The sequence below is a fragment of the Sciurus carolinensis genome, chromosome 2, assembly GCF_902686445.1.
Source record: "Sciurus carolinensis chromosome 2, mSciCar1.2, whole genome shotgun sequence".
In the NCBI taxonomy this organism is placed as follows: Eukaryota; Metazoa; Chordata; class Mammalia; order Rodentia; family Sciuridae; genus Sciurus; species Sciurus carolinensis.
The window spans coordinates 138731166-138745884 of NC_062214.1; the positions used below are offsets into that span (position 1 = coordinate 138731166).

Consider the following 14719-nt stretch of genomic DNA (forward strand, 5'->3'; position numbering starts at 1 on the left):
ATCTACTTTTTGGAAGCATAATGCTTAATATAGCCCATACTCAAGAATGAGGACAAGAGATATTTGGGTTTTACCTCTGCCATAGTTTGGATCTGTACTGTGCCCCCAAAACTCATATTTTAATGACTGTTGTACATATTGACACTATTGGGAAATATTAGAACCTCCAATAAGTGAAGCCTAGTAAAAGTTCTTCATGTCTTTGAGGGGTGTGCCCTTGAAGAGGGGATAGTGGGACAATGGCCCCTTCCTCTTTCTCTCAGTTGTTTCCTGTCATGAGGTGAACAGCTTTTCTCCACACCACACTTCCTCTAAGATATGCTTTCTCACCATAAGGCCAAAGAAATGGGGCTAACTGATCATGGATTTATACCTCCAAAATTCCTACTGCTAAAATAAGCCCATTCTCTTTATAAGTTGATTATCTCAACTATTTGTTTTAGTAATCGAAAGCTGATTAGCATAACTTCCTATAAGAGATACTATCTACATAAATTATTTATAATTCTTCAGTAAAGGAGATTTGTCTCTTTATTTATTTATTCACTCATTTATTCACTCAGTATGGACTCATGGATAGTCATTTAATATTTTAGATTATAATCTAATACCACATTATTGATTTTCTTATTTGGATTATTCCATATTTGACCATTGGAAGCTCTTCAGGTTAGCTCCTATATCCCATTCATATGTCCCCATCCTTTTCATTTTGGACACTTTCTTTTTTTTAATTTTTAAAAAATTTTAAATTTGTTCTAATTAGTTTATACATCATAGTAGAATACATTTTGACACATCATACTTAAATGGAGTGTCACTTCTCATTCTTCTGGTTGTACATAATATAGAGTTACATAGGTCTTGTAATCATATATGCACATAGGATAATAATGTCTGATTCATTACTTTCTAACATTTATAAGATATTCAAGGGTCATCTTCTTTAGGAACGTATAGAATCAGCCATTGCTCCACGTAGCTCTAGTTCTGTTTATTGGAAAATGTTATTAGAAACCAAGATCTAGATGCCAGTGTATGTCCATACTTGTTGAAGTATGACTACTTTCTGTTCCTTTCATCAAAGTAGGAAATGTATCTGTATATGCTGCTTTATACATAATATATCTCTATTTTTTGTGTGCCTGTCTATATAAATATAAATTCATACTGATGTGTCCTTAATTCTAATCCAGTATGACATAGTTCATTCTAGCCCTCTTCTCTTGCTCATCTATAATTTCTCTCTCAACAGTGAGAAATGTGGCTCCCACCAAATAGCATCCAATTTATTTATTCAACTCCAAATATCCATTATGCCTCTTTCTAGATCATAAAACCCTATCTCCATGAAAAACAGTTTTACCAGTGAGAGTGTATTACTTGCAGTTTCTTTAGTCTTATAGTTTATAGACTTACTTAGGTCAGTTTGTTCCTCAATCCCCACCTCTTTCAGTAAGTTTATGCCATATTTTTGTAATGTACTTAGACTCTTTTATGATAGTCTGCATGCTGTGTTAGGATCCTTTGTCCTGTTGATTTATTTTTATATGCATTTATTAATGTTTCCTCTGTGCTGTAAAGTTGTATGAGTTTTGATAAAAGCATGGTGTCATGGATGCACATTAATTCTTCCACTTAAATATCCCCAAAGCTTTCTTCAGTCAAACCCGTGGGAACCACTGACTCCCTAATCTCCCTACTGGCCTGTTATCCTTTTTGTTGTTGTTGTTGTTTGACAGTATTCCATTGTGTAGATGTATCACAATTTGCTTATCTGTTCACCTATGTAAAGAATATCTTGGTTGCCTCCAGTTTGGGTGATTTTGAATAAAGTTTGCTATAAACATTTGCATACAGGTTTCTATCTGGACATAACATTTTTAAATCATTTGAGTAAACCTGGTTGCACAATTGTAAGGTTGTATTTTAAATCTATATTAAAATTGTAAGAAACTGTCAAACCCCCTTGCAGAGTAGCTGAACCATTTTTCATTCCCACCAGCAATGAATTAGAGTTCCTGTTGCCCTGCATCCATACCAGAGTTTGGAATTGTTGATTTTGTTTTGTTTCCTGTTTTAAATGTTAGCCTTAGAGTCTAATATGTGTGTACAGGTATGTCAGCATTTAAATTTGTATTTCCCTGATGACAAATTAAAATATGTTCTTTGGTTACATGTCTATTCAGATATTTGGTTGCAATTTTTAAATTGTATTCTTTTCATATTTAAAGAGTTATTTATATTTGGATAATAAGTCCTTTTACAGATACGTGGTTTGCAAATATTTTCTTTCAGTCCATGACTTAGTTATTGAGTCTCTGTACGGTAGTTTTGGCAAAACACAACTTTTAAATTTTAAGAAGACCTTTCTTATTATTCGATTTTTATTTTTTTTCATGGCTTGTGCTTTTGATATTGCCTGTAAAACTCATTGCCAAATGGAAAGTCACACTGATTTTCTCCTGTGTTGCTTCTACAAGTTTTTTGTGTTTTACATGTAGGGCAGTGATTTATTTGTGGTTAATTTTTGTGGAATGTGTGATATACATTTGGATGGTATAAAGGACATGTGGAGTTCCTTTGTACTTTTCCTGTTGTTTATAGACATTCATTTATTCCACTACCATTTTTTGAAAAGGCTATCATTTTTCTATTAGATTTCTAAATTGGCCATTTTGGAGTTATTTTGTGAACTTGAATATTTAGTTCCCTTGATTTATGTCTATGTCTATCCCTTTGTCAATATTATGTATTCTTGATTATGGAATCTTATATTAGATTTAGGAATCAGATGTTAGTCCTTGAATTTTGTCTTTTATTACAGAATTCTTTAGGCTACTCTAGTACCTTTGCTTTTCCATATATATAGAATTGGTTTATTTATAATCGCAGAAATCCTGACTGGAATCAAATGTTTTTACACATACCTTCAAAGTGAATAATTTATAGAATTTTTTTCAGAAGTGTACCTGTTGAAATCTAAAGCACATGGAAATTATTGACATTAGAGGAATATTGCTCCACTTTGATAATTACCTTTATATACATGTATAAAATTATCATACTGTACTCCATCCATAAATATGTACAAATATTATGTTTCAGTAAAAACAATTAAAATTTAGATCTCTTTTTTAGAAAAGTGCTGTTATGTTCAATTTATCAACTGCTAAATAGTATTGTTATAATATAGCTATGTCTATAGATTTTTAGATTGATCACCCATTTTGTTTATGAAGTTTGTTTCTGAATAGACTTTTTTTTGCTTTTTAAAAAATCAGATTTACTCCCCAAATATAACAAATCCATTTTTCATAAAGTATTACAACTCTTTTGAGGTAGATGATATTCATGCTCTGTAAATTAAAACTTAGAGCTACTTGGCCAAAGACTCAAAGTCAATCAAGTCACATTATTGGTATTGTCTACCTCAGATTTATCCAGGAAACTCAAACTTAGCATATCCAAAATGAAACTTATTAATTCACTCTTAAAACCTGATCCTTCTCCTTAATCCCCTATCCTGATCAGTGACACAACCATCTGCCTACATATCCAAGCCAAAACTCTTCCTCAGAATCCCTATTAAATTGATCTCTTAGTTTTGTTCATTCTCTTTAGCCAGTGTATTTAAATAGAACCTGCGCTTTCCTCATTTTTCTTTCCATTTCATGTATTTTAATTTGTACATTTATTTGCTATACTTTTTATTACTATATATTGAAATTAGCATTCCTTGAGGGAGAGCCTTTTCTCTTTGTAGCATTAGTGTTAGGGAGGAATGGGAATGGGAAAAAGGAAAACAAACCCAAGACTTTTCTTTATATTAATTAATCTAGTTAATAAATATTTATAGAATATATACTATGTCAGCTACAGTGCTAGTTGCTGGGGACACATCATTATGGTCCAATTTAGTTAGGGCTATCATCAAAAGAGTTAATACTAATACTTAAAACAGTACTAACTGATAAAATGAATTATTCATTTCTAGAAAGTTTATAAGAGGGACTTCTACTGTATCATAGTCTAGGGATGCAGGTGGGTGGGTGTCAGCGAAGGCTATACAGACCATGCAAAAACAACAGAAAAGAATAAAATGTCAGCTTTGTGTCAGATGGTAATGTGGAGGTTTCTTTCTCCTTAACTATGTATAGATTCTGAACCTTCAAGAGTACATTTTAGACTGAATCCTTAATAATATAGAACAAATTCATAACTATGAATTTATTGCTTAACTATGAGACATATTTGGAGGCATTGAATATAGGATGAAATTATATAAAGTACTGGTTTTCTTTTTTAATTCCCCGTATCCTGCTTCCTATAATCTTTAAGTTCCTTCTTTTTTCTCGTATCTCCTTGCCACTTATGACTTTCTTTTATCTCTCTGTTGTAGTGTCAGCCTAGTCTTATTCTGACACCTTTCTGCTTTCCCTTACCTCTTGAATTATCAATGTTTTTCTTCTCTTCCCAAGTAGGGAAAAAGAAAAAGAATTCAAGTTAAAATAATTTATGTTTAAATACTTTACATGTTTTCATAGGTAAACTCAAAACTTTTGAGATGATATCGTTTTTTAGTCTCTTTGTTATTGTTAATTTTTTTAAACATATCAGATGTGACACAGTAAAAATGAGAATAAAAGCAAACAAGTCAAAATTTCTGGTTAGCTGATCACTAGTTCTTTATCATTTGAGGTCAATATTATGCTTTGCACATTGAAAACAGTGAATGTGGCTTTAGAAAGGAAGAAGGTGATATTGACTGATTTAGGAATAAATCAAGAAATGTGACATTTCATGGATGGTTTCATTTAGAGTGCAAGGTTGTCAATTAGAATTTGCATGATATAGGAAATCAATTGAAACTTGAGCCCATGTACATTTACTTCAGCAAAATTCTTACTAATTATCATGACTGCCAAGTTAAACTGTAGTAGGCATAATTTAGAGTTTACAAAAGGTTGAGAGTATTTCATCTAATTGTAATCTCATATTAATGAGTTATAATTTGTAGTTGGTCAGCTATATCTTATATAACACCATCTATTAATTTTAATTCTTTACTAAACCAATAAATTGTTGTATGCTGTACATGCTGCCAGTAAAACATAGTACCCCCAGAGTTATCTTTTGTAGAAAATTAAAGGCCATATATAGCTGTTCCAAATTTTCTCTTTTTTAAAAAGGTAGGTTATCTAAAGTTGTGTTTTATTAAGTGATGTAGTAAGTGATATAGTTATTGTAGGCCTGTATTTAATTTTCTGAAAATTAAATTTTGTTAATTCTTAATCTTTAACTAGATGTTGAATGAATGAGCTCAAAAAATTATGCCAATATACAATATACTGAATTAGCACTTACTGTACCAACATCAAAGATCTGGTCTTCTTTTACAGTAATCTATCAAGGATGGGCAAAGTAAGAACCTATGATGCAAATGCAGCCCACCTCCTATTTTGTAAATAAAGTTTTATTAAAACCCAACCACACCCGTTTACATATATGTTTATAGATGGTTTTACACTACAGAGACAGTTTAGTAGCAATGACAGTAAACATAGACAAAACCTATGTTATTATTTGGCCCTTTATGGAATGTTCACTGATCTCTGCTCTGTGTGATCTAATAGATTAAATTATGATGTAATCAATTTTCAATATCTATGATAGATACTCCTTGAGATTTATAAAATATGAATAAAATATAAGTATTAGCTATACTTATAAATTATAAGTATCAGCTTTTCCTTTTCTAGATCAAGTTTGTATTTAGAGTTACATGTGTCAATGCAAATTTTCAAATCAATTATCCTTTAAATTTTTTGTTAAAGTTTTATTTTCTCTTGATGACCATTTATCAGTATACTTATATCAATTAAAAAGAATAATAATAAAATGAGATAGAGATCCAAATGCTAAGTGGTTGACTGTTCACTCATGCTCTGTCAGCTAGCATTGTAGACTCTATCAAAAATAGTTCCAATTCATTTATCAGCTAATGACAAGTCATTATATCTTACGTACTTTCAGAGGAAATTACACAAATTATTTTAAGTTTGAATGCCAAGTTCACATGCCTGGGATTTGATTTCAATTTTAGAAAATTATTAGATAATTTTAATATTAGAATAAATACTAATATTAAAACATTAGTCTTTCCTGTTGAGAGATGTTAATTTAAAACATTTGAACTCTTCATCTGCCCCTCATTAATGTTTCTTCACATTACAATGTCTAAAGGCAACTTACAAGTATTATGTAGAAATTCCATACAGTTTTTATTGTGCTGATTATTTGGTATGTACAAATTTTGTGACCTATTTACATTTCTTCCTGGATCTATTTAATTTTTTAAAACTAAAAATGGAGATTTATTACTTTCATTACTAATTTTACTGTTCCTAGGAATCTACCATTCCAAGGTTTGTCATGTATCTGTTCACATTAAAATTTTCAAGTTTAATAGAAGTAATTTTTTATAAAATTTTTAAACATTTAATTGGATTTTATTTGGAAACTGCCATAATGAAGTCTCAGTCTGATTTCATTTTTAAAAGTATAATATTAAGATGAATATTTCCCATGGCATTTGACTTCCTTAAAAATCATATTTAGCCATCCAACACCTAATGGTTAAATGCTACTGACAGACTCCATACTTATACTGTGACCACAAATAAATGTAAGGATTTTATTATCACACTTTTCTGCTATTTCAGTTGAATAATAAAAAAAAATGCTTATCTTCATGATTCTTATAGAACAAGCTTTGTTAAGTAACATTGTTGAAAACTTGATTTATTTTGGAGGGAAAAAAGATAAAAGACAAGAGTATTTGCTTTTCTGGAAATGTGAATTCAAGCAGGTTTCAGTAGTTTGAAATTCACTGTTACATATAATTCAAATTACTATGATGCCTTCCTGTTATACTATTTGTGTATGTAGAGCGAGATTTTTATATGTTGCTTTTTAATGTGTTTATATATTTTTTCCTCATAAGATGCTGTGTTTTAAAATCACTGCCTTGTCTCTGAGTGCAGTGAGTTCATCCAGTTGTGGAGTTCACAACAATTTTGTGACATATTTATCAAATGCTTTTATTTAAGTTTTTCCTAGTATACTGTTGATTGAGATCCAAACGCTAGGTGGTTAACTGTGCTCACTCATGCACTGCCTGTGAGACTTAGCACACTAGACTCACCAAAAGCAGTTCAAATTAATTTACCAGCAGTGAAAAATTATAGCATGTACTTTTAGGTGCAGTCATAGTAATTATTTAATATCTGAATTCTAAATTCATGTGCCCAGGATCCTGTATAGTAAATATTAAATCATAGGAATACAGAAATTGGAAAGGGGGCATATCTTGAGAAAACAGGAACTTGATTATCTAAACTTTTTATCATAATTTTTAAATAATTGAGATTGTTTCTAGAATCTATTATCATTTCACTACTACCCATTGCAGATTATCTTTTAATTTGCCCAATTTATTGGTTACCTAAATTATATTTTAGAAATTTTCTAATGTGTGTCATTTAGAACTTGTTTCCTTTCAGTCATTCCTTCAGTTCATCAACATTAACAAGCATTTCTGTAAACACCATGCCTCTTTTGAGACAATGTATTTATGAGGGGAACCAATTTATTTTCTTTATCTTTAAACTGAATGATTCCTTATATAGTATAAAAAAGAGAAAACAGCATTCTTAAAATGTGGCCCAATTTTGGTCAGCATGTCTATATAGTGAATTTGTTATAACAAATAGATAGCAGCAAGAGATTTTCAGGTCAAAGTTAGTGTAATTATTTGTCACTGTTTTTGAGGGAACATAGTTAAACTTTGAAATAAAATACTTGCTTTGTTTTACTTGTGATGGCATCCACAAAAGAGGAAATACAGTTTCTGTTAAGAATTGAAGTCCAGGAATAAATATAATGATAAGAATGAGTACTTCTATCACTGGGGAACTTTCTTCATCTAAGCACATATGAACAATTGATCCTTGTAGTCATATATAGCAGTAAACATTAATAACTTAACAGTCTGAAGTCAGTGCAGAAGATATAGAGCATTATTGAAAGATGGAGTCGAGCAGGTGGCACTTTAATATGTTCAGTGTCATGGTTGACTCTAAAGACTAGTCGAATGAAATTACTTGAGGTTCTAAAGATTTAAAAAGCGAACTCATTTTGCTGCACTAAGGAAATGCTACTGATCAGGCTTCTGTGTCCCTTTTTTCTAGGCTAGAAAATATTAACCCTGAAGAAAATGACATGGTAAGCCATTCTCTGAGGAGATTTCTTGATGTCAGTCTTATATCTTAGAGGCTTAAGTTCAATTGAGTGGGTTTCAAGAACTAAGATGTGGGAAAAAGAAGAATTGACACACTAATAATGTACATCTTTGCTGCAATATGAAAATTCAATAACTTCACTCAGTCAATTTACAATTCACATGTGCCTATTAATTAAAACCCTATATTAAATAAAATATATTAAAACTTCATGTCTGACTAACATATAATGGTGTTGGTAGACATTACAGGAATTACTGAACAGAATAAACAATGCAGACACAGGGATAGCTATTCAGAAGAATGGAGCTATAATTGTGGATAGAATCTACAAGACCAAGGAATGTAAAAAGAGAATAACTGCCGAAGAAATGAATGCAGTCATAGAAGAACGGGATGCTGCTTTGTCTCAGGTAACTCTGCATGTATCTGAAAAAGCATATGCTTACCATTTTCCCCTCTTTTTCTAGACATTAAAAGGTGATTCTTGCCCAAATATTCTTAATTCACTTTAGTTTTTAAAGTTAATACCACATGATTAGATATATTAAAATATTTACATAATTTCCTTCTACCACTGTTCAAAATATCCATCCTAATTTCTTTATAAAATTTAATGCATCATCTTTTTAGTAAAATTAAACTTGTTTATAACATGTTAATTTGTTATTAAAATTTAATTATATTCTCTAATCACTTTTATATGAGACTTCTTGTTCAAGTTGCAGTTTTTGAGGACTGTCTTTATTACTGTTTTATTCCCAATGCCTAGTTTGGTACCATTTAATAAACATTGTTAAATGGGTCAAATTATTAGCATATTCTTTTCTGAGCACAACTTGTGCCTTCCTGCTCTAACTCAAACCTTTTCCTCCCTGGAGGCTAATTCCTTATAGCATTTTTAGATCATTATTTCTTTTTCCTTCCTAAACTACTACAGCTTTGAAACTCATGTGTCAGAAAACACTGCCCAGTATATAATCTTGTCACAGTTAGGTACATATCCCTCTGTCATTTCCCTTGTTTCATGAAGATTTAAGATCTGTTTCTTTTTCTCTTCAACCTACCCCTTTCATAATTCTTGGTGAATTAAATATCTATATAGATGATCCTTGCAATGTGCCAGTCTCTCGTTTCCTAGAATTTCTCTTCTTCCACCAGTATACACTTCTGCCATGTAGTCTGTGGTCATATCCTATTCTTGTTCATTACTCATCTGTTCCAAGCATCCTGCTTTCCGAACTCCACCTATCTTTCTAGCTCACTTTTCTAAAACTCTGACTTCAAGATACCTCTCATCCACAATGAGTTCATGCATGTCCCCAGCTTTGTTAAGTTGCTGAGGTTGACCTTTAACTTGTGATCCTCCTGCCTCACTCAGCCTCCCGAGATGCTGGTATTACAGGCATGTACCACCACACACAGCTCTAATTCACATCTTTTCCCACATGAGTAAGGCTATCACAGCCAATTGTTCCTTTTTTCTCCTACTTGATAAAATGTTTCCTATAAGTTTATTTCTATCACTGTACAAAAATCTTTATTATCTCCCTTGGAGACTGGGGTGGAAGTTTTGGTAAGTCTTGGTCTACTTGTGATTCACCCTTGTACTTTAGATGAGTCCTTCCAAACTGACAGCTTAGTATTCATGAGGATCCTACTCCCCAGATCCTGTCAGTATTGTCTCCTCAGCATTGTAATGCTCTGGAGAAATCTTCTGTTGCTCTAATCTTGTCACTTTAGTCCTACCTAACTACAAAAGCTTGGATGGTTTCTCTGCCCTACAGAAGGAGTTCTCTGCCTCGACAGTCTGATTTCTCAGTTCCTTGGCCATACCTAGAATGTGCAAAACTCTGGGGAAAAAACATTGAGTGCAGACTTCAAATTATCTCTCTCTTGTTAACCCCCCTTCAGGATCTTAGCCATTCAAGTTATTATTGCAACCACATCCCTTTGTGCCTTTACTCTGATGACTTTTGTCTTTATTCTGGCTTTTCTAGTTCATGACTAGAGTGTTGGTCTGTCACAAATGATTCTGTCCTATCTAGATGTGGAAATCTGACATTTGTCTTTAAATTAGAATTTTGTAAAAGATTCTAGAACTTGTAAAATGGGCTTATTTATGCTTGTGTATTATACTAAAATTGTAGAAATGCCTGAAATTAGAGAACAGAGCTGAAAACTTTCATTTCTTTAACTTTGTAAAACTAATGAACAAATAGATCATTTTAGATCTATTTTAAGATATGGTAAACTAAAAGAAGTTAGTGAATACTCATGCACCCACATTTTGTTAAGTACCTAATACGAGCCTTGTGCTGGGATCTCAAAAATGATACAAATATAAAAGGTTCCTACTCTTGTGAAACTTACATTGTAATATAGAAATATAGATAGCAAACCAATAAATAATAAATTACTTTACAGTAGTGGTATGATGAAAATAAAAAGGTAATAAATGACTGCAGTTGATAGGACTGCTAGGATGATCACACAGGCTTCTGTTAAGGTGAATAGCTCACCTAAGACTTGAAAAAGGAGAAGGGTCTAGCCCGGCAAAGAGCTGTAGAAAGAATATTCCATCAGAAATGAAGAACTCAACAATGCTCTGAGTATGGGCACATACTTAAGGCAGTGATGCAAATGCATCAAACTTATATCCAGTTAAATTCCATTAAGCAAGGAAGAATGTCAAGAGATTAGACCAAGGTCGTAGGCAGTAGAAAATTCTGTGTGGCATTGTAGGTCATGGCCAGGAGCAGAAATTTTATCAAAATGTAGAAGATATTGAAAAAAAACCTGATGAAATAGTGTAAGCACAAAATAAGACCAATAATTGCTTAGATGAACAGATATAGATCTATAGAAGTGGACACATTTGGGAAGTATTTTGCAGTGAACATGGCTTGATAATAGACTGATTTGGACAGAAGGGGCCAGGAAGAGTTGTAGCTGACTCCTGTGTTTGGGATTGAACAATGTAGATATATTCTCTTTTGTGATTTGGGGAGGGGAATTAAACTCTCTCTTGGATAGTTGAAATGATTATTTAAAATTCAAATGGAAACACTGAGCAGACAGTTAACTATTGGACCCATCAGCACATAGCTAATTAAAGCTGTGGTACTACATAAACTAGAAAAAGGTCATTGAGAAGAAAGAGTGCCCAAGACCAAGCTCTGTGGAGTGCCAATGTTTGTAGTTGGAAAAGGAGGAGGAGCTGATGGAGGAAAGTTAGGAATGTCAAATGAGGTAAAAGGCAACTTACAAGAGTGTCAGAGAAAGCAGCATATAGCATTTCCAAATGAAAGTAAGATTAGAGTGACCAGTAGAAAGAGTGAACATATAGAACCTTTTTCCTTCCTGTCACAGAGGTAGAAAAAGTGGTATTAGATGGAAAGGAGGCTCATGGTATCTTAGGATTTCTTTTTTCTTTTTTCTATTGTGAGATTCTAGAGCATGTAGTTGTATTGATAAACAAAGGAGGAAGGAAAGGTGATGTTTTCAGGAAAGAAAAGGTAATTGCAGTAGTGAGTCCTGGAGTAGATAATTAGATTGAAGGTAGATAAGTAGGTTCTAGAACATAGCCAAACATAAAGAATTGCCTTTTGTTAAGAAGAGGGAAATTACTTTCATTATAATAGAGGTATATGAAGAACATGGATGGACATGGATGCTAGTAAGTTGATAAATTTAGTGGTAGAAAAATGAGGTTGGTGTGTCCATCCTTTCTCAAATGAAAATGTTTAGATTTTCAGTGTGATGTGTTTAGTGTCTGGTGCTAAAAATTTATAAAGTAGAGACAATTTGAAATTGTTGTCTTGGTTTATATGAAAATGATATAACTAAAGAAAAGTAGGATCACTAGGTAGAACTGAATGACATTTGAGAGTTGGTGTAATGAGTTAGGAAAACCCATGAGGAATTTGCATGATTGCTTCTAGAAACATTCAGATCTTGAGTGTAGTGTTGCATTGTAGATACTCAATTTAATTGAGGTTGCAGTTTTAATGGGTGAAGGGACCAGGGAGTCATCTCAGCTATGTACCAAGGACTTTCCCTTGTGTGATAGAAGAGGAGCGATGAGTGATACAAAAGGAACCAAGGTGAGTAAGGTGTCACAAAAGAAAAAATCCTGGACAGTAAAAGCAGTGTTAAGTCCATGTATTGGAGTTCTTGGTTTATCAAGTAATTGTTTGTCTCAAGAGTGCTGAAATGATTTATAATCAAGAGAAAAAAACATTTAAAATAAAGACTTTGAAGTTATCGTAATAATTAGGGTCATTCTGCATAACTTTCATATGGATCTATAGAAAGAAACCTAAGTGTTGGGTATTACTCCCACACAGTCAACAAGCCAGACCGAGAAGTGGTAAAGGTAAGAGAGCCTGAGGAAAAGTTATGAATAACTTTAAAATTGTAAAGAATTTCTTATTAATATAACAAGTTCATAAATTAAAATCTCAGAAGTTAATGTAATGACATATTTAAAGATTCTGAAGTCCATGCTAGAACATTCCTGGCCTGGTTATGAATTTCTCACTTGATATTGTATACAACCAAAAGTCACTATGAAGAAGTAGATTGAGATCTAGGAGTATGCATAAACTAATAAAAAGTTAACATTCCACTTTAGCAGGGGAAATAATCAGATGACCTAATGTCTTAAGCTCTCTTTTTTCTAGGTTCCTTCACTTTTTAATTCTTACAATTAGCATAATGAATAGCATATAATAGAGGCAGAATGATGAATTATTAAGTTATTAGAAGTTTGACAAAACGTCATACTTAAAAATAAATAAAAACATTGGGTTTCATTTTTAGAAAGCATGTTTAATATCCTTCAGTATGGTGCTTCTAAATTTTTTATTGATTTTTCCCATTAATTTGTTAATTTACCTTCCTGTCATATGATTATTTGCTTATGTGTGTTTTTTTCCAGGCCCTCTTGCTAAAATGTATTATTAACATTCCACCAATTGTAATTACTCTTCTTTTTTCTTATAAAATTTTACAACATTTTGAAGGTATTGTCAATTTTAGAAAGTATGCATATAAGCAAAAGTAATGAAAAAAAGTGTCCTTATAAACTCAATACCTAGAAATCATCATGTACAGGTTGTCTTTTTCTGTGATTATTATAGGAAATGCACTTGATTTTTCACTTGCATTTTATAATTTTCCAGTCTTATAATTTTTTTTTTTTTTTTTTTTTTTGCAGTGCTGGGGATTGAACCCAGGGCCTTGTGCTTTCGGGTCAAGCATTGTACCAACTGAGCTATATCCCCAGGCCCAGTCTTATAATTTTAAGACTATTAAGATTTGTTAAACTTATCTGCCCTTTGGAAGACCATTTATATGTTTTCTGTTTTGATAACCAGAACATTTTTGTAGCTGATTTTTACATGCATCCGTGTTTCTTTCCTTGGGGAAAGTTCCCAGGAGTGAAAATAATGATTCAACAAATACAAACATTTTTAAATAAATGTACATTTCCAAATAGAATTTGTAGAAAAATTGTATTTAAGCATATTATTTTGAATTTTAATTCAAGGGGACTTTCAGTGAATAAAATGCTAAATAATTTAGACTTTATTCTCTATGCAGTGTGGAACTCATGGAATTTTAGTTTTCTACTAATACAGAAAGTGCTTTTTTTGAAGAAGATTTCAGCAGGTATGGAGGTATAACTTACTATAAACTAAACAATTATCAAGTGAAGGATATAATGAATTTTTACATATGTATGTAGCCAGATAAGCAGCACCCAGATCAAGATGTATTTCTAGTACTCCAGAAGGCTCCATAATTTCTCTTCTAGGCAGAGTCCCTTAGCAAAGGTACTCATTCTTACTTTTATCCTCATTGATCATTTTGCATATTTGTAAACTTCATGTAAAAGAAATCATGTTATAAATTGTTTTGTATCTGTATGTTGATGTGTGTTATTGGTTTCCAGTAATTTATCTTTCTCATTGTTTTGTTCTATGTGAGTATACCATGACTTATGTACATATTCAATGGATCTCTCAAATTTAGATATTTCCATTTGGAACTGATTATGTACAAAATTCTCAGGATGTTCTTGGGTATGTCTTTTATTGGGCATAAGCATTAATTTCTTCATATCTATATATTTATACCTGTAAAGACTATTATATATACATATACACATACATGTTCAAAGAAGATTCGTTAAGAATAATAGATTTAGGGTATGCCAAACATTTTCCCATTGCACGAGCAATGTAAGAGAGTTGCTTCAGTTGTGAGCATTAATACCTAGTATCATTATTTATTTTAATTTCCACCACTCTTCATATTTCATTTGGGCTTTAAATTGTGTTTCCCTCATGACTAATGATGTTGAGAACCTTTTCAAATATTTAAATGCCATTTTAATAATTCATTTTTCT

At 32.0% G+C, this 14719-nt stretch overlaps 1 protein-coding gene across 1 annotated transcript in view; it reads left to right on the plus strand.

The window, feature by feature from the left end:
- Mipol1 (mirror-image polydactyly 1) overlaps positions 1-14719 on the plus strand; it is a 328121-nt gene that overhangs the window by 120348 nt on the left and 193054 nt on the right. The window contains 2 exon segments of the mRNA XM_047538984.1: positions 8253-8286; positions 8546-8716. Of these exon segments, the coding sequence (XP_047394940.1) occupies positions 8253-8286; positions 8546-8716 (205 nt within the window).